This window comes from Corythoichthys intestinalis, chromosome 13 (assembly GCF_030265065.1).
Source record: "Corythoichthys intestinalis isolate RoL2023-P3 chromosome 13, ASM3026506v1, whole genome shotgun sequence".
NCBI lineage: Eukaryota > Metazoa > Chordata > Actinopteri > Syngnathiformes > Syngnathidae > Corythoichthys > Corythoichthys intestinalis.
The window spans coordinates 42,444,054-42,464,856 of NC_080407.1; the positions used below are offsets into that span (position 1 = coordinate 42,444,054).

General features: G+C 43.6%; 1 protein-coding gene across 1 annotated transcript in view; it reads right to left on the reverse strand.

Annotated features, from left to right (window-relative positions):
* Positions 1-4,493: 4,493 nt before the first annotated feature.
* mllt3 (MLLT3 super elongation complex subunit) overlaps positions 4,494-20,803 on the reverse strand; it is a 39,895-nt gene continuing 23,585 nt past the window's right edge. The window contains exons 3-13 of the mRNA XM_057856271.1: positions 14,008-14,090; positions 13,790-13,933; positions 13,459-13,497; positions 9,594-9,722; positions 8,601-9,131; positions 7,582-7,651; positions 7,385-7,499; positions 7,212-7,308; positions 7,070-7,129; positions 5,275-5,346; positions 4,494-5,177 (exon numbers count right to left, since the gene is read on the reverse strand). Coding sequence (XP_057712254.1) covers positions 5,046-5,177; positions 5,275-5,346; positions 7,070-7,129; positions 7,212-7,308; positions 7,385-7,499; positions 7,582-7,651; positions 8,601-9,131; positions 9,594-9,722; positions 13,459-13,497; positions 13,790-13,933; positions 14,008-14,090 — 1,472 coding nt within the window. The 3' untranslated portion in view covers positions 4,494-5,045. The remainder of the gene's footprint in view (positions 5,178-5,274; positions 5,347-7,069; positions 7,130-7,211; positions 7,309-7,384; positions 7,500-7,581; positions 7,652-8,600; positions 9,132-9,593; positions 9,723-13,458; positions 13,498-13,789; positions 13,934-14,007; positions 14,091-20,803) is intronic.

Below are 20,803 nucleotides of genomic sequence, written 5' to 3' on the forward strand. Positions count from 1 at the left end.
GCAATATGTCAATATACCACTAAGCGGCGCTATTTCCCCACTAACACCTGATAAAAACATGACGCAATTCAAATTTGATGTACATTTCTGCTAATGTTTAGGTCTTGAGTAGGGCTGTCAAACGATTGAAATTTTTAATCGAGTTAATCACAGCTTAAAAATTGTAATTGCACTTCAAACCATCTATAAAATATGCCATATTTTTCTGTAAATTGTAATGGAAAGATATATACATTCAACATACTGTACATATATACTGCATTTTTTTATTATAACAAATCAAGATGGCATTAACATTGTTAAAGCGATCCATGGAAAGAAAGACTTGTAGTTCTTAAAAGATAAATGTTAGTACAAGTTATAGAAATTTCATATTAAAACCCCTCTTAAAGTTTTCGTTTTGATAAAATTTTACAAATTTTAAAACAAATAAAGTAGTAGCTCGCCATTGTTGATGTCAATAATTACTTACACAATGCTCATGGATGGTTCTGAAACCCATAAAATTAGTCGCACCCAAGCGCCAGCAGAGGGCGGCAAAACTCCATAAAACTCAATGAACAAGTGAGCGTTTCACTGTACCGTCATTTAAATCTCTCTGAGCGGGGCATCTGCGTTAATTGCGTCAAATATTTTAACGTGATTAATTTAAAAAATTAACGCCCGTTAACGCGATAATTTTGACAGCCCTAAATTAATCATAATTAATCGCAATTCAAACCATCTCGAAAATATGCCATATTTTTCTGTAAATTGTTGGAATGGAAAGATGACACAAGACAGATATAGACATTCAACATACTGTACATAAGTCCTGTATTATAACAACTCAAAAAGATGCCATTATTAACATTCTGTTAAAGCGATCCATGGATAGAAAGACTTGTAGTTCTTAAAAGATAAATGTTAGTACAATTTATAGAAATTTTATATTAAAACCCCTCTTAATGTTTTCGTTTTAATAAAATTTGTAAAATTTTCAAACAAAAAATAAACTAGTAGCTCGCCATTGTTGATGTCAATAATTACACAATGCTCATGGATGGTGCTGAAACCCATAAAATCAGTCGCACCGAAGCGCCAGCAGAGGGCGACAAAACACAAAAAAAAAGTAACAAATGGACATGACATTGTCATTTTAATCTGTTTGAGCGGGGCATGTGCGTTAACTGCGTCAAATATTTTGTTTTGAAAAATTAATTACCGCCCGTTAACGCAATAATTTTGACAGCCCTAGTCTTGAGATACATTCCAGCGATAAATCTTTCCAACTGTGTAAAATGAAACTCCAAAATTGAAACATTTTCAGCATGTAACCCAACCCGTTGCAGTCTTTCTGCCATTAAGCTCAATTAGGAGGAAATGTGGTCTGCGTGTGTTTGCTTGGGGGTCTTTTTCATTTGCTTCCAATTCGGGTAAAGGAAGTCAAGCGCTTACCTCCAGCTCACTTTTTCTCGCTGCTTTCTGGAAGCCATTAACTGGGGAGACACGCACAAAAAACAGCACTCATTCGAACCGAATTTTCATTCTGTGATTGGATGTCTACTATCAATTCATTTTGGGGAGAAACATGCTGTCTGGGGACGCCATTTCAGCACTTACACTTTGTCTCCCTGCATGTGTACTCGCAGTCGGGGTGGGCCGACAGGGTCACGGTTGGCCGGGCCGCTTGGATCCGTCCAGGGAAACAAAGCGGAGGGGGGGGGAACGTTGCCAAACCCCTGAAATCAAAGCCCACGTTCAAGATCGGGACCCCCCTCCAGAAAGCTGGACCCTATTTAAGCATGGAGGGGGTAAAAACAATGATCACAAGCAGCGATGCATCTCAGCCAAAGTTACTGTCATTATCAACCAACTAAAGTGCCTGACAAAAGTCTTGTCGCTTATCCATTTCTTAGAAACAATTGCTAATAACCTGACTTTTAATTATTCAATTGGTTTCAGAAATGGCTCATATGAAAGCTAAGACCCTCCCAAATTATGCTGAATGTACAAAAAAATGTTTCACTGAAAAAAGATTTAATGAAGACATAAAGGTAAAATTTTGGCAAGACAAAAGTTTTGTCGCCTACAGAAAGTAGTGTGAAAATTGAACAAAAAATGTACTTCAGATACAAAAATATGTTACATAATATAAGCGAATGAAGTAGTGGTGCTGTGAGATCCAAATTTGATATTTTGTATGACTTCCATGGGCTTCAAGGACTGCATCCATGCAGTTCGGCAAGGATTCATACAATTTATTGATGGAGTCATCAGGAACATCAAAGAAAGCAGTCTTGCATGCCTCCCAGAGTTCATCAACATTCTTGGGTTTCGTCTTCCATGCTTCCTCTTTCATCCTGTTCATGTCTGGTGACCGGGCTAGCCAGTCCTGGAGGATCTTGATCTTCTTTGCCTTGAGGAACTTTGAGGTAGAGATTGAACTTTGCGATGGAGCACCATCCTGCTGCAGAATATGTCCCTTTTTATGCTTAGGAATGTAAGTGGCAGCTAAGATTTGTTGATATTTCAGACTATTTATGTTGCATTCCACCCTGCAGATTTCTCAGGGTGCAGACGAATGAAAAACCGTGGCATTTGCCAAGGCCCGCAGCCTGTCAAAAGGATGGACGCTGGAAAAGTGGCAAATGGTGGATTTTTCAGATGAATCTTCAATTGAATTACACCACAGTCGCCGCAAATATTGCAGGAGACCTACTGGAGCCCGCATGGATCCGAGATTCACTCAGAAAACAGTGAAGTTTGGTGGTGGCAAAATCATGGTCTGGGGTTACATCCAGTATGAGGGTGTGCGAGAGATCTGCAGGGCGGAAGGCAACATAAATAGTCTGAAATATCAACATATCTTAGCTGCCTCTTACATTCCTTACCATAAAAAGGGACAAATTCTGCAGCAGGATGGTGCTCCATCGCATAGTTCAATCTCTACCTCAAAGTTCCTCAAGGTAAAGAAGATCCTCCAGGACTGGCTAACCCAGTCACCAGACATGAACATCATTGAGCATGTCTGGGGTAGGATGAAAAAGGAAGCATAGAAGACGAAACCCAAGAACGTTGATGAACTCTGGGAGGCATGCAAAACTACTTTCTCTTATGTTCCTGATGACTTCATCAATTGTATGAGTCTGGGCCAAAGCCCATGGAAGTCATACAAAATATTAAATTTGGATCTCACAGCACCACTACTTAATACGCTTATGTTATGTAACATATTTTTGTATTTGAAGTACGTTTTATGTTCAATTTTAACACAACTTTCTGTAGGCGACAAAACTTTTGTCTTGCCAAAATTTGACTTTTATGTCTTCATTAAATCACAAATCTTTTTTTCAGTGAAACAAACATATATTTGTACATTCAGCATCATTTGGGAGGGTCTTAGCTTTCATATGAGCCATTTCTGAAACCAATTGAATAATTAAAAGTCAGGTTATTAGCAATTGTTTCTACAAAATGGATAAGCGACAAGACTTTTGTCAGGGACTGTAAATGGCGAAAACATATCTTATATTTTTTAACTCACGGGCTGCTATAAACGGAAATAAACAAACCAGACTTCCTTTAAAACAGAGTTATTTTTGCACGACCGCAATGTCATTTTGACATACAAGCAGTTACAACACTCAAAACAAAGGAAACGTCATTAAATCAGCTTTAAACTATTTCAAAAATGACCATGGACGGCTATAGGCATCAGATACATTTGAAGTGGGAGGGCGGCAGTGAATTAACTCATTTTACGTTCGCGGGCCACACAAAATGACGCGACGGGCCATCTCTGGCCCCCGGACCGCCATTTGAACACCAGTGTCTTAGAAGTAGGGCAAAAAAATAGTCTAAAAAGTGAGATTTTCAAGTCACCTGATTTCAAGGAGGAAGGCCAGACCTCTCCTCATCCTCAATTTGCCCTTAATGACTTCCTTGAGTTGCTTTTCAGGCTCAGCGGGAAGGGGGGGTGGGCTGGCGAGGGGGCGGGGCTTATTCTTTCAACTTGGCCTTGTGCCAGAGTGACAATCAAAGTCTCTTCTGTGAGAGATTAGTTCCAAGATCCCCCCTCCTTGTTTTTTTATTGGAGGAAAACAGGATGTCCTGCTGGCCAGACGAGACTCCGGACAGTCAGGACCCCACAAGGTAGCTTCCGGAAAAATGGTGTGTAAAACAAGTGGGGACCAAACAACAACAACAAAATACTGAAGCACTCAAGAACAAAAAAGCTTCCTGGTTACATTTCGCAAAGTTTTCACAGCTGGGACTGCGTGTCAGCCCTTGCGCTAACTTGGCAGGTTTACTATTTCAAAGACGACAACCCCCCCCACCTTCTCCCCTCCAACATCGCCCACCCCAACCCCGACACTGTCACTGCTGTGATTGGATCGGAAGGGTTGGAAGCAAGACTCCATCCCCCCCAGAAACTCAAGTACAAAAGGCGGAATGAAACATTTTGTAACACAGTAACAAAATACATCAACCCACAACCTTGTCATCTGTACAACATACAGAGTATTTATTGAATGTTCTGAAAATACACAAGAAAGGCCCCGTCAGTGTTAACTCCGATCTTTTCTCCCGAATGAAAAACAATAGAGAAAAAAAATAAATAACAGTTTCATCATAACACACCCGTAACAGTACTTTTTCCAGTCGAGTTTGGACGCAGGGATCGGCGTTAGCTAGCTTAGCTAACCGGCACTTATTCGATTGCTTGTTGTTTGACGCGCTGTCAAGTGCTTCCATATCCTTTCCTAAGTTTGGCTAGTTGCAACACACGTGCGCACACAAGCGAATTCAATAAATAAGACTTTACAGCGTTATAAGGCAATGTCGAACAAACGTTTGTCGAATAAACGAGGACTCCGGACCGACGTACACAACAACGCTCGGTGCGCACACATTCTTTAAGAGCAAAACTGTCGTTTTTTTTCCAAAGGGTTCAAGGCTTTGCGGGTGAACTGATTGGTTGACGACCCCGACTCCCCCCCCCTTAACATAGTCCATAATAAACAAACAAAGCTAAATCAGAGAAAACTCAAGCTGCCGGCCGCTCAGAACAGTCCGGAATTCTCCAGGTAACTCTGGAGTTTCCTTACTGTACTTCTGTCCAAGGAGCACAGGTCAAAGTCAAAAGTAGTGTTGGTGATGTGAAAGTGGCCCGTCTCTTCGATCAGGTTCACAATCTGGAGAACATAAGCAACATAAGCAACAGAAGACTGGAATTATTTTTGAAATTTGGTTAATAAGAAACAAATTTTTTCACAACCGGCAAGTGTTTACCTGTTGCAGTATGTGACCTTCTCTTAGTGTCATCAGTCTTTTGTGCAGTTCCACTAGCTCATCGAGGTAAGCCTGGAAAGTTTACAGAAACGTCAGGAACTGCTTGATGATACTAGAAAAGTTCTAGAGATATTGACGTTTATTGAAAGGAATTTATAGACGTTCAATCCAAGCTCCTCAGGGCAAAGCCCCGGGGGTCGATGAGATCCGCCCTGAGTTCCTAAAGGCTCTGGATGGTGGACATCAGGGACAGTGATTCTGGATTGGCAGACCAGAGTGGTGGTCCCCCTTTTTGAGAAGAGGGACCAGAGGGTGTGTTCCAATTATAAAGGGATCACACTCCTCAGCCTCCCCGGTAAAGTCTTTTCAGGGGTGCTGGAGAGGAGGGTCCATCGAGAAGTCGAATCTCGAATTCAGGAGGAGCAGTGTGTTTTTCATCCCGGCTGTAGAACAGTGGACCAGCTCTACACCCTTGGCAGGGTCCTCGGGGCTGTATAGGAGTCTGCCCAACCAGTCTATGTACATGTGTTTTGTGTATTTGGAGAAGGCGTTCAACCGTGTGCCTCGGGGAGTCCTGTGGGGGGTGCTCCGGGAGTACAGAGTACAGAGCTCCTAAGGGCTGTTTGGTCCCTGTGCGACCGGTGTCAGAGTTTGGTCCACATTGCCGGCAGTAAGTTGAATTCGTTCCCAGTGAGGGTTGGACTCCGCCAAGGCTGCCAGTTGTCACCGATTCTGTTCATCATTTTTATAAACAGCATTTCTAGGCGCAGCCGAAGCATTGAGGGGGTCTGGTTTGGTGGCCTCAGCATTGCATCTCAGCTTTTTGTATGAGATGTGGTGCTTTTGGCTTCATCAAGCAGTCACCTCCCACTCTCACTGGACCAGTACGCAGCAAAGTGTGAAGCAGTTGTTAGCACCTCCAAATCCGAGACCATGGTCCTCAGTTAGAAAAGGGTGACGTGCCATCTCTGGGTCGGGGATGAGATTCTGCCCAAGTAGATGAGTCCAAGTATCTTGGGGTCATGTTCACGAGTGAGGTTGGGAGGGAGCGGGAGATCGACAGGCAGATCGGTGAAGCGTCTGCAGTGATGCAGACTCTGTACCGGTCCGTATCGGAGAAGAAGAACTGAGCCGAAAGGCGAAGCTCTTGAGGTTCCTACCCTCACCTATGGTCAAGCGCTGTGGGTCGTGAGTCGTGACCGAAAGAACAAGATCCGGATACAGCGGCCGAAATGAGTTTCTTCCGCAGGGTGGCTGGGCTCTCCCTTAGAGATAGGGTGAGAAGCCCGGTCATCCGGGAGGGACACCGTGTCGAGCCGCGACTCCTCCACGTTGAGAGGAGCCAGTTGAGGTGGCTCGGCATCTGGTTCGGATGCCTCCTGGACGGTTCCCTGGAGAGGTGTTCCGGGCAGGGACGTTCCAGGACATGCTGGAGAGACTATGTCTCTTGGCCGGCCTGGGAGCACCTTGGGATCCCGCCGGAGGAGCTGGTGGAAATGGCTGGAGAGAGGGAAGTCTGGCCTTCCCTGCTAAAGCTGATGCCCCCGCGACCTGACCCCGGATTAAGCGGTAGATGATGGATGATTTTAGGTCACTTTCTGCTAACGGGGCAATTCGAGGTTACTTCCTGTTAATTTTAAGGCATTTCCCTGATGATTTTTCTGTTAAAAATAATGTCCGCCAATAGACATTTTGGGGAGGTGGTGGTCTGAGTTCACTTGAAAGTCAATAAGAGTGAATGGAGAATTTCAATTCACACAATAATAATCAAAATAATAACAAGTAAATGCTATACCTTGTCACAATCGACATTTTTGTTTCTGTCCTGCTTGTTGGGAGTCTTCACTTCCAGTATCTGATAGAGAAACCGCAAAGAAACAAGAATTTAAGCACTGGTAGTCGAAGTTACACGGCTACGAATATGGAGAACATCTGACCTGATTACTCGTCGTCTTTAATAATCCTGGGACATCATTGCGTAACGGCGGCGAGGGTACGGAACGATCACTCTCGCTGCCGTCACTCAAACTGACCCTGCGTGAGTTCGCAAAGATCGATTTTTCAAAGGCCTGTTACATCACGATACGATAAATCGGTTTTGCCAGCAGACCTGTGTTGGTGGTGCGCGGCGTCGGAATCCAAATCCTGGTCGTCGTCGTCCTCCGAATCGTCGTCGTTGTCGTCCGAGTGGAAATCCTGCATGACCGACTGCAGCGGGCCAAGTACTGTACGGTCATAGAAATCCGTTTGAATCCGTGCCGTGATTCGTTCGAATATACGCTTGGGGTTTGGTTAAGTATTCTTTACCTTGGCGTTTTTGGTGAGTGGGGGCAAAGCCCGAACTGGAGCTAGAACTAGCTGGACTCGGCTGTTCCGACTAGCAGCGAGGAGAAAAGATACATTGAAAGTTATTTTGGAGTTGAAACTAGTTAGCTTGTGTGCTTAGCATTGACATCAGTGTCGCACTAAAATGAGGTGGAATCAAAAATTCTCATGTTAAACTAAACATGGCCCAAAAAAAAACAAAAAAAGAGCTCAAAAGGCGCGAGGGGACTGCCAACCAACAAAACACAGCTGGTCTGTTGGTTTACGGGACGGCGCGGACAGACTGCCGCAAATCTTCCACCAACTCCTTTGTCTTGTGTTACTCAAAGACACAAAGGAACACTCTTCAAAGACAATAAATTGACTTTTAGTAGCAGTTTGAGGACACTTTAAAACCGGGTTCCCCGAGCACCGGGCCGCGTGCCGGTGCGCGGAAACAATACACGAGGGTGGAATTGTGCCCGTCTTGTGTTCCCTTGACTCTCCAGTGCTCCCCAATGGCGGCGGCAACTCCCTAATCCACATTTCCACTCGGTCTCAACCGTTTCTGGTCCAGTGAGCAGCGGGAACACAAAGATCAAACGAGCGGTCACATGACAAGGGGCAGCGCTTTGCGGCCACCGGGGTTGAGAGTCTGAAAAGAATCAAACACCTGGCAGTTGTCACCCCCCTACCCGTATGAACCACATCCCTTTTTATAACCAGCCCCCCACCAAAGGCACTTCCACACAGCCAAGACATTAAAAACAAAGACACTGGAAGTCGAGGAATGGAACCACCGGTGAGGAACTGGCTGCTATTCTATTGCTAATCACGGCTGTGATTCCCAGTTATCTCAGGTGTCGTAAAACCATAAACCCTCCCTCGGTCTACTATTTGGTTTTACCACTCTTCCATTCCACAGGCCCTTTGACTGGAAAGTGTTTGACTCAGGGGAAAAAAAATACTCCCAGAAAGAAGCAAAATTCCTTCAGGAAGCGATCATCCTCCGTTCAACTTACGTCTGATTTGGCGGACTCTATGTCAGAGTCGTTAGGGTCCACCACTTCCTGGAACGACGGATGCGCGGACCTCTTCCGGTGCGCCGTGTCGTCGCCCTCCGGGTGCAATTTACCGCTCTGCATCTTCAGTAGCTTCTTATCGGAATGTTGCGCATCCAAGCCGGACGCAGGCTTCCCGGACAAATCCCCGAATCCCCTTTTGCGTTTTTTGGTTACATTATTGTCCCCATCGGGGGCGGACGGGCGCTTTCCGGACCCCTCGCTTCGGTGAGACAAGGACTTAGGTTCCTTGAAACCCATTTTAGGATTGCTATTTCGAAGTGGCTGGTTCTCTTTGGGTTTTCTGGAAGGTTCTTTTGTGGATTTGCTGGACTCCCAGCACGAGTCTCTGAAGGCACTTTTGGTCTCTTTCAAGTCTTTTGGTGGCTTTTCTTTGTGGTCCTTGGAGGGCTTGTGCAGTTTGGAGAGGTTGCTGCTGTTGGTGCTTGTGGCCGTCGTGAGGAGTGTCGGACCGCTCCCTTTGGAGGCGTCCTAGAACGACAGCGCACTTCAGTTAGCAAGGTGGTTTTCAAAAGCCCTTCAAGTAAAGCGGGCGAGGAAAAAGAGGAAATGGATTGATTGTAACGACCTGCGTTGTTGGGTCCCAGGTCTCACCTCGGGCCCTCTTGTCAATATTTCATCCATGCAGTAAAGCCGTTAAAATGGTCTAGACGGCCGGGAGCGTTCAAACTCCCAAACACTTCCTTTTTATTTTGTCTATCGGCTTGTGACCCGCACACCCGGAGGACATAAAGCTGCCAGCTCGTTCTAAACTCTGGCATGCTCCGTCACAGCAGTAAAGCCGTTCTCCTCCTACGGCCCGACGTAAAATAATTGCTTTAGTGCTTTGCCAGAGCACTCTGGAACGGAACTAAGCGCAAGCTAGCTAAGGGTAACGAAAGACCTAACAAGACTATTCTTAGAGACAGTACTTCTGTGTTACAAATGATTCACCTTGGTCCCGTGGGAGCTTTTGCTCTTCCTTGGGTCGGAGAAAGTGGCCCCCAAGGAGTTGTTGGGAAGCGTGGGGAGCTTCATGTGCGGCCCGAACAAGGATGTCGACCCCTCCTGCATGACCATCACCTGCCAGGAGAAGATCAACAACCCCTGCAATGAATTCGCTGTATTTTATGACTACTACTGTGGGGCAAATAAGTATTTAGTCAACCACTAATTGTGCAAGTTCTCCCACTTGAAAACTTTACCGTCAACATGGGTAAACCTCAACCATGAGAGACAGAATGTGGGGGGAAAAAAACTGAAAATCACATTGTTCGATTTTTAAAGAATTTTTTTGCAAATCATGGTGGAAAATAAGTATTCGGTCAATACCAAAAGTTCATCTCAATACTTTGTTATGTACTCTTTGTTGGAAATAACGGAGGCCAAACGTTTTCTGTAACTCTTCACAAGCTTTTCACACACTGTTGCGGGTATTTTGGCCCATTCCTACAGTGGCCGAGAGGTGTCAGGCGAAATGCAAAGTCCAAACACTTTGCAAATAGAAAAAGCACGAACCCAAATGGCGTAGCGCACGCAGGCTATTTTTAGACCGTGACGTCGCATTGTAGAACGGAAGTAAAGCCGAAGTGGGACATTATAGACCCGCCCTCGCATAGACCCAACGTAAAAAGTGCTACTTTTCTCCGGTAATCTTTCAAAAATGAACATGCCGATCACGCATTGCTTTTTTGGAACTTGTAGAAACGACTCTAGACATTACGACACATGAAGGATGTTTTCTTCATACGTTTCCGGAAACCAAAAACTCGGGAGTAAAAAATGTGAAGACCGAATCAACTTGCGCGGACTTTAGCACCAGCTCGGTGAATCCATTCACATTTCATATGCAGCAAACACTATGTTGGGTTGGCATGGTCTTTGAGAGGACAAAGAGGTAAGCCATTTTTATATTTTTTACTTATTTTTTAGCATAACGTTGTGCCGTACTGCTTCTGTCTGACAATGAATGACCTGAAAAGAATTACAATGGTATCTGACTGCCACTGTAGTGTTACCGTTTCTGTTATATATATAAAAAAAACAACTTTAGTAAGGGGGAAGTGTAAATAAATTATAGAATTAAGATGTGTTATCAATGAAAAAATTAAAAGTGTTCGTTGGCTGTCACTGAGAAGCATTTGCGATCGCTACACAAAGCTAACTAAATTACCCCCAAGAACGGTAGGAGACGTAGGACAACCAGAGGATATATAAGAAAGACAGGGCTGATGGTAAAGGATAGCTTGTTGAAACAGGAGAATGTCATTGTCAGTCCCGTCAATAAAAAAGCTAAAGCTATACTTAGGTCGGCTCGTTTTTTTTCGTCTTTTTCAGCTTTCGACACTCAAGCCATCTCTTTAACTCAACATTTTTATGTTCTTCCACATCTTTGCCAGTGAATTTGGCACCAGGCACATCATTTTTGAAGAGACTTGGTAGATTTAGCTTTGTAAACATCTCTTTCGTACACGATTTCCATTCATTTCCTATTAGGGACAAACGATGGCTTGTCCCTACTTAGCAACTGTAGCTAATGTCATGAATATTAATGAGCGGAAGTGACGCGTTGCTTGCGGTACGCCATTGCAAACGTTTTGCAAAAGAAAAAAAGCACGAATGCAAACTGCCACAACACGGCAGCAAATGGCTCGCAGCACGAATGCAAATTGCCACAACACAATCCCCAATTCCTAAAGCGCGATTATTCCAAATTGGCAAAAGCATGAACACCAATTGCCACAACACGACAGCAAATGGCTCGCAGCACGACCGCAAAAGGCTCGCAAGACAATTGCAAAGACATTACCCAGAAGTAAAAAAAAAAAAAATAATAATAAAAAAGACGTCACTTTGTATATTGCTATCTGTGCTTTGTGACCATCTCTACGGGCCTCCGTAACGCAAATTTATATAAAAATGATGTTAATCGTTTGTGCTGCAACGGTTTTGTAGATACAGTATTATGCCTTTATTGAGATATTAATTTTGAGTGGGGACGTCACTCGTAGCTTTTTCTTAGCTTAGCTCCCGCAGCTAATGGAGCGTACCAACTCATTTACTGCAAAATGGTTCCGAATTTGTGCCATTCGTTTGTGCTACTTGTTAGGACACCCCTCTGTTATGATATGTTAATGGAGCGTACCAACCTGTTATTGAGAGAGTTAGTACGCTTCATTAAAATAACAGATGGAGAGAGTTGCTACGCTCCATTAACATATCATAACAGAGGGGTGTCCTAACAACTACCACAAACGAATGGCACCAATTCGGAACCATTTTGCAGTAAATGAGGGGCTTAGAGGGACGTCATCAATCGAAATTAATATCTCAAGCCCCTCAGACCCGAATTTTTTTGTGCTCAGTTCGTGCTAGTTGTTAGGACACCCCTCTGTTATTGAGAGAGTTGGTACGCTCCATTAGCTGTAGAGATGGTCACAAAGCACATATAGCAAAGTGTCGTCTTATTTATTTATTTATTTATTTAACTTCTGGATCATCGTCTTTGCAATTGTCTTGAGAGCCTTTTGTGGTCGTGCTGCGAGCCATTTGCTGTCGTGTTGTGGCAATTGGCGTTCGTGCTTTTGCCAATTTGCGATCGCGCTTTCGGAATTGGGGATCGTGTTGTGGCAGTTTGCATTCGTGGTTTTTTTCTTTTGCAAAGCGTTTGCAATTGGGGTTTGTGCTTTTTCTATTTGCAAAGTGTTTGGACTTTGCATTTTGCCTGACACCTCTCGGCCACCGTACATTCATCCATGCAGATCTCGTCTAGAGCAGTGATGTTTTGGGGCCGTCGTTGGGCAACACCCACTTTCAATTCCCTCCACAGATTTTCTATGGGGTTGAGATCTGGAGACTGGCTAGGCCACTCCAGGACCTTGAAATGCTTCTTACAAAGCCACTCCTTTGTTGCCCTGGCAGTGTGTTTGGGATCATTGTCATGCTGAAAGACCCAGCCACATCTCATCTTCAATGTCCTTGCTAATAGAAGGAGATTTTCCCTCAAAATCTCTCGATACATGGCCCCATTTATTCTTTCCTTTACACAGATCAGTCATCCTGGTCCCTTTGCAGAAAAACAGCACCATAGCATGATGTTTCCACCCCCATGCTTCACAGTGGGTATGGTGTTCTTCGGATGCAATTCAGTATTCTTTCTCCTCCAAACACGAGAACCTGTTTCTCTACCAAAAAGTTCTATTTTGGTTTCATCTCAACACATTCTCCCAGTCATCCAAAATGCTCTCCAGCGAACCGCAGACTGGCCTGGACGTGTACTTTCTTCAGCAGGGGGACACGTCTGGCAGTGCAGGATTTGAGTCTCTGGTGCCGCATTGTGTTACTGATAGTAGCCTTTGTTACTGTGGTCCCAGCTCTCTGTAGGTCATTCACTAGGTCCCCCTGTGTCGTTCTGGGATTTTTCTCTCACCGTTCTTGTTATCATTTTGACGCCACGGGGTGAGGAGGGAGTTGAAAGTCCGTGTTGCCCAACGACAGCCCCGAAACATCTGCATCAGGAGATCTGTCTGGAGGAATGGGCCAAAATACCAGAAACAGTGTGTGAAAAGGGTACATAAAGTATTGAGATGAACTTTTGGTATTGACCAAATACTTATTTTCCACCATGATTTGCAAATAAATTCTTTAAAAATCAAATAATGTGATTTTCTGTTTTTTTTTTCCACATTCTGTCTCTCATGGCTGAGGTTTACCCATGTTGACAATTACAGGCCTCTCTAATATTTTCAAGTGGGAGAACTTGCACAATGAGTGGTTGACTAAATACTTATTTGCCCCACTGTATATTTGCAAATCTTACTTTTGTGTCCTCCGAGGTGCGTTTGTGTGGATCCCGTTGCTGTTGCAAGGAAGGACAAGACATGTTTATGGTAGACTCATTCCGTGAGAACCTTTAAATCACAGGTGTCAAACTGGTGTGAAGTTGTAGTAGTAGTTCCTGAATTTCATTGTTGTACAAGCTACTATGCTAAAGCTAATGTGTGATAGTATAGTTAAATGGTAGGTGAGTTTGACACCCCAACTGGAGTGACACTGAGCGGGAATGCAGGATTGTCTTTGAAGGCAAAGTAAACACAGAGCACTTAGCTCTGGTCGTAAAACCCGCAGACTAAAGGGGTAGAGACACCTACCCCTCCGGCTCGCAGCAATTTGCGGCGAAACTCTTCGGTGGGATTGTTGAAGGTGAGTTTCTCGCAACGGAGATGATTGACGGGCGGGTGGCCCTCCAGGTGAAGAAAAAGGTCGTAGTCGAAGCGGACTTTCTTCGGCTCTTCCTGCGGCGAAGCGACCACATTTTAACAGGGAAATCCAATCAAAGTAAGCTATTCGACAATGTGGTTTAACGTACCTTATTCCTGAAGTAAACTTCAATAGGCAAGATGAAGCCAGCGTAGCCAGACTCCTCCACTTTGTACGGCGGATCCTTGCAAACTAAAAAGCAAAGAGTCTATGAAAGCTCATTAACTCTCATTTTAGCTTCTCCACTATCAATACGAATGTCGGTAACACCAGCGGGTGTTAAGACCCCTCCCCCGTTTGCCCCCCGAGGACCTTTAGGACAAACAAACTCTGCTTGAGCTCAGGTGTTCTTAGCGCTGAGGTGCATGTTTGTCAGTCTGTCCTCCCAGCGGACCCGAACGTAGCGATCGAGCCCCTCCTCTTTTCGGAGATTGATGGCTCCGCCGACTCTACCGAGGTCGACCTCACCACCAAAGCCCAACAACGCTGAGCAAATATTATGGGTCGGAGTTAATTGTGTGATGAGGGTCACGTTCAATGACATACAGCTAAAAGAGGCCCATTCAATGAGTTGAGGAAGCCACTGGCCTCACTGACACACTAGCTGATGTAAAAACACAAGGGTTCTTCTGTCTACCGCTGCCATGTAAACCCAAATTTGGACGCAAACCAGAATACCTCGTCATGTAGCGCTAGGGTAAAATCATAATTACTGTAAATATTTATATGAAAAACCCACCCATCATCAACCGCTTAATCCGGGGTCGGGTCGCGGGGGCAGCAGCTTTAGCAGGGAAGCCCAGACTTCCCTCTCCCCAGCCACTTCAACCAGCTCCTCCGGCGGGATCTCAAGGCGTTCCCAGGCCAGCCGAGAGACACATTCTCTGGGTCGTCCCCCGTGCTTCCCGTCGTCGGAACATGCCTGGAACACCTCTCCAGGGAGGCGTCCAGGAGGTATCCGAAACAGATCCCCGAGCCAATAACCCTTCAAGGCCAAATTGACGATGAGAACTAGATCTGAACGATATACCGTTTGAACATCGTCGTCGCAATGTGCGGATGCGCAATAAAAAAAGGATGTGTGATATACAGTGGAATGAAAAAGTAACTGAATCTTTTTGAATTTCTCACATTTCTGCACAAAATCACCATCAAATGTGATTCGATCTTTGTCAAAATCACACAAATAAAAAAACAGTGTCTGCTTTAACTAAAACCACCCAAACATTTATAGGTTTTCATATTTTAATGAGGATAGCATGCAAACAATGACAGAAGGGGGGAAAATAAGTAGGTGAACCCTTTGCCTAAGGACACTTAACGAGCAATTGAAACCAATTTTACCAAACATTTTAAATCAGGTGTGCGCCTAATCATTGATGAGTAGGGATGGGAATTGATAGGATTTTTACGATTCTGATTCCATTATCGATATTGCTTACCGATTCGATTCTTTATCGATTCTCTTATCGATTCTAATTTGGGGGAAAAGAAGAACAAACATTTTGATTGGCATCGAGTTTGTTTAATCAGAACTCACAACCTTACAAACTCACAACGAGGTCAAAAGAGGCCCAAAGCCTCAATGTTAACTGTGGCAATAAATGGCAAATACAGTGGTACCTCTACATACGATCGCTTCGACACACGAACTTTTCGACATCCGACGTAAAATTTGACTCGCCATTTGTTTCTACATCCGACGACATGCTCGAAATACGACGACAATGGCAGCACCGCAGACGAATGCACGGCGGATTTTCTTGTGTGACAAATCAACACTGGTTTCAGAAAAGGTTGGTACAGGTGGTGAAACAAGGAAAAAGTTGAGGCTTACCTTCTAAATGAAGATGCAAATGACAGAAAAATATGAGCGTAGGGTGGGCATCCGTGAAATGGCTCAACAATACATCTCCACGGTCCTCCTCCGACCATCGTTCGCCAGTCTTTATAAGTTAAGCTGACAATTCTTATTGTGGTAACATCTCCAGAGAAATCGCCAACTTCCCCACGTTGTTATCATTTATTTCACAACTTATTCAAAACAAAAACACCTTCTGTCTGCCGCAATTGACGGTGTTAAGAAAACATTCAAAGTGAAAGTGAAACTCAAGCTCACCGGTCTGCCTCTGGCACGTCAGCACCGCGGTGCGTTCAGGGTCAGCAAAAAACGTCCGCCACATTAGAACCCGATTCGTTACATTAATACAGGAATTATTATTATTATTATTATTATTATTATTATTCCGATTTTGATTTATAATGTATTTGTTTTGCTATGTGTAATTGCCATTTGTAATAGTACCAGCAGTATTTTTTAAGGATTTAGTGAAGGTTTTTGGGCTGTGGAACGAATTAATGGAATTATAATGTATTCCTATGGGGAAATCCTGCTCGACATACGACCATTTCGACTTACAAACAAGGTCCTGGAACGGATTAACTTCGTATGTAGAGGTACCACTGTACACAAGAATGTGTAACATTTTACTGAAACTTTTTTTCTAATAGGAATAAAAAATATTGGTATTTATTGTCATATAGGTTGCTGTTCCACCTTTGGCAATATGTGTTAAACGCAGGGGTCCCCAAACTTTTTCCTGTGAGGGCCACATTTTCACTTCTCTGATGAGGGGCCGGGGTCAGTTTGTAACTGAAAAAGTGTGACGATTGCAGGAGTGCCTAAATGTAAAAATTTATTGTTTTTCAGAAAGCCACAATCAAATAACTCTTTCTGGATTCTTCACGGAACTAAAGTAAATAAAATAAATATAATAATAATAATAAAAACACTATTAATTAAATAGATAATAACCAAATAACCCTCTCTGAGTTCTTCACAGAAAAGGCCAGGAAATAAATAACACCAGTGAGGAAAAAAAAAAATTTCAAAATGCTCTCTGGTATTGTTCACGGGGCCAGACCAAATGTGGAGGCGGGCTGTATTCGGCCCGCGGGCCGTAGTTTGGGGACCCCTGGGTTAAAGTTTATTATTTACCATTATATTGAAATGGATGCCTTTTAATTTTTATGGCACTTTCACGCTGAAGTGGGGGCGCCCTTGCGCTTCCTCACGCGAAGAAGAATGCGCTCACGTGAAGAAGAGCGCGCTTACACGCGGAGAAGAAATCCAGCATCCAAGCAAGTTAGTGAGAGAGGGAAACACTGCTACGAGCCTACGTTCTTTGTTTATGTTCATGATTGTAAAATATCTACAGCGGCAACGCCTGTATGTACCATCTTTTGTGTTGTTGTTGTTGTGTGTTTCCACTCGCGATCGGACACTTAAATCCAGTTGTGTTGTGGTTTGAACGATGTGCTAATGCTAGCGAATGCATGCTAACCGTTTATTATTACTCTATTAGCAGCTAATCATCGCTGATTTACTTTGATGCAAACCTTTGTTATCGGGGACGAAATTGATTTGTTTCATTTCTGTTTAGTTTCACTCTTCAAATTATGGTTGAATAAAGTCAGCAAATTATACCAACGTCTTCTGCATCGTCATTTGGGAGTTTAGCTAGCTGTATAGCCAGGACTGAGCCTTAGCCTCTCTGTAAGGACAGTGCAGTCATATTCCCTCCCGATACAGTTATCTCGACCTTGCAATGACTGCAAGTCGCTTTACTGTAATTTTTCCTCGTGAAGAGAAGACACACTTTCGAGCGTTTGACCCTTCGTGCTGTCATTGTTATGTTTACGGCTGCAATGCTCGTGCTAAACCATCGTAACCTTTCATTTTCACCCTCTTTCCTGGTGAAGTGTAGACAAACTTTGGAGCGAGTGGTTCTTGGCGCTATGCTAGTTTGATGCGTCTGGACAAGACACATCACGTCACGACGAAATACGCGTCTTTAGGAATCGTTAAAGGGATCGTTAAGGCTTTTTCATTGTGATGTCGAGGCTTCGAAACACTAGGAACCGGTTCGGAATTGGAATTTGATTTCGATTCCCATCCCTACTGATGAGTGGTTTAAAGCTGCCCTGCCCACTATAAAACACACACCTGGTAAGAAATGTCTTAATGACAAGCATTGTCTGATGTGCATCATGCCTCGGTCAAAAGAGCTGTCTGAAGACCTGCGATCACGGATTTTTGATTTGTATAAAGCTTGGAAAAAATACAAAACCATCTCTAAAAGTCTGGATGTTCATCAATCGACAATCAGAGAACTTGTCTACAAATGGAGAGAGTTTGGCACGGTTGCTTCTCTGACAAGTACTGGTCGTCCACCATAAATGATGCCAAGAGTTCAGCGTAGAACACTCAGAGAGGTAAAAAGAACCCAAGAGTATCTGCTAAAGACTTAAAGAAATCACTGGCACAGTCCAATATCTTTTTGCACACATCCACTATATGTAAAACTATGGACAAGAATTGTGTTCATGGGAGGACTCCACGGAGGAAACCACTGCTGTCTAAAAAAAAACCATTTTTGCTCGTTTAATGTTTGCAAAAAGGCATTTGAACACTCCACAGAAGTTTTGGAAAAATATTTTGTGGACTGATGCAACCAAAGAATTGTTTGGGAGTAACACACAACGTCATGTGTGGAGGAAAAATGGAACAGCTCACCAACATAAACACCTCATCCCCACCGAGAAGCATGGTGGAGGAAGCATCATGATTTGGGGCTGTTTTGCTGCCTCAGGGCTTGGACAACTTGGAATCATTAATAGAAGAATGAATTCAAAAGTTTATCAGGATGTTTTGCAGGAAAACCTGATGCCGTCTGTCAGACAGTTGAAGCTAAAAAGGGGATGGATGCTGCAACAAGACAATGATCCAAAACACAGAGGTAAATGCACTTCAGAATGGTTTCAGAAGAACAAAACACACGTTCTGGAGCGGCCAAGTCAAAGTCGAGACTTAAACCCCATTGGGTCGCTGTGCATGATCCAAAGACAGCGACTCATGCCAGACATCCCAGGAATCTGACAGAACTACAGCAGTTTTGTAGAGAAGACCGGGGTAAGATTCGTCCTGATCGATATGCCAGGCTGATCTGCAGCTACAGGAAGCGTCTGGTAGAAGTTACTGCTGCCACGGGGTGGGGGGTACAAAATATTAAATGTGATGGTTCACTTACCCCCCCTCCCCCCTTCTGTCATTGTTTGCATACTATCCTCATTAAAATATGAAAACCTACTGTATAAATGTCTGGGTGGTTTAAAATAAAGCAGACACTTTTTCATCTGTGTGATTTTGACAAAGATCATACCACATTTGATGGTGATTTTATGCAGAAATTCCAAAAGGTTCAGATACTTTTTAATACCAGTGCATATATATTTTTTGAACACGCAAACTTGTTCTTCTTTTCTTGGTCACCGGTGCAGCTTGCATTTGGTACTTAACGATAACTGACAGGTTTGTAGCTTTAATCTGGTCACAGAATCCTCGGTAGCTCTACGATCAAAGGCATAAATGTGTTAATCATCGTTAAACTTGGTACACAGTCTGAAGTGTGTTGTGGCAACTCGTTCATTGTGTAAGTGAGAGGCGTGAGCGTTAAAGCGTGAGTGAATTTGAGTGGTCTCACTCAACCAAGCATTTATTAAAGACAAGCATTTTCTATGCTATTCTGGTTTAAAAATAATTCAAATTATGAAGGCTGCATGGTGGGACAGTAGTTAGCATGCACACCTCATATTTCTGCGATTGTGGGTTCAATCTTAGCTCCCGCCTTCCTGTGTAGAGTTTGCATATTTTTCCCGTGCCTACGTGGGGTTTCTCCGGGTTTGAACACAACAAATTGTCCGTAGGTGTTAATGGTTTTGTGTCTTTATGTGCCCTGCAACTGGCTGGCAACCTGTTCAGGGTATACCCAGTTTTCTGCCTGGAGTTAGCTGTGATAAGCTCCAGCACCCCTTCGACCCTTGCGTTCTAGTTTTAATATTGCAATATAATCGCAACCCCCCGACCCCCCCAAAAAATCGCAATGATATTTTTTTCCAAAATCATTCAGGCCTAACACACATTAGCTTTAGCATATTAACTCGTACAACGCTGAAATTCAGGAAACAGATTAACTCATTTGCTCCCAAAAATGTATAAATCCGTTCTATTTTTAATTGTTTCAATATCCCAAAGCCGTATTTATACGTCTTTTAGGGTTTTTTTTCACAAGAGACATCTCTTGGTTCTGATTCAACTTAGCTCCAAAGCACAATGCTGAAAATCCATTTTAAAGCAATAAAACTGGCCACTGGAGGGCAGTAGCGCATTAGGTAAGACCCGCAACCCAATTCAATGGAACGAACGGCCGGGCCGCATGGCCGGGGCGCCGGCGGAAGACGACTGAATGGACGTCCAGGATGCCAGGCAGTGGACGACCGAGCAGAACAACCGGGACCACCAGTGCAGCGGACGATGCCGTTGAGTCCGTGCTTCTCGCAGAGCACAGCCCACGCCGCCGTGCTCGGCCTCTCGCGTCCCCCGCACCCTTCAGTGTCCTGCGACTTAGCCGGAAACGCCCACGGCCAAACCAGTTCCCCCGCAGGAACACAAATTCCCCAGGCGAACTCAAAAAAAGTGACACTCCAATAAAAAATATATATATTTCAAATAAAAAAATATATTTTCAAAAAAATATATATTTTAGCAAATTATTTTTTTCTTTCTCTTTCAGTCTCAAATATTTTTTCACATTCAAACCTTTATTTCTACGATTGAATTTGTTATTATTTTTGATTGAAATGATTTTTCTTTTGAAAATATATATTTTTTTGTTTGAAGCAACTTATTTTTTGATTGAATAGCCAAAATGTGGTCCAAACGCAAAATTACATGACTTCAATCAAAAATGTTGTTTCAATCAAAAAAAAAACTTGAGTTAAATCCCCCAAAAAATTTTCAATCAAAGAAAAATAGTTTTCAAATATATTTTTTTGAGTTTCAAATT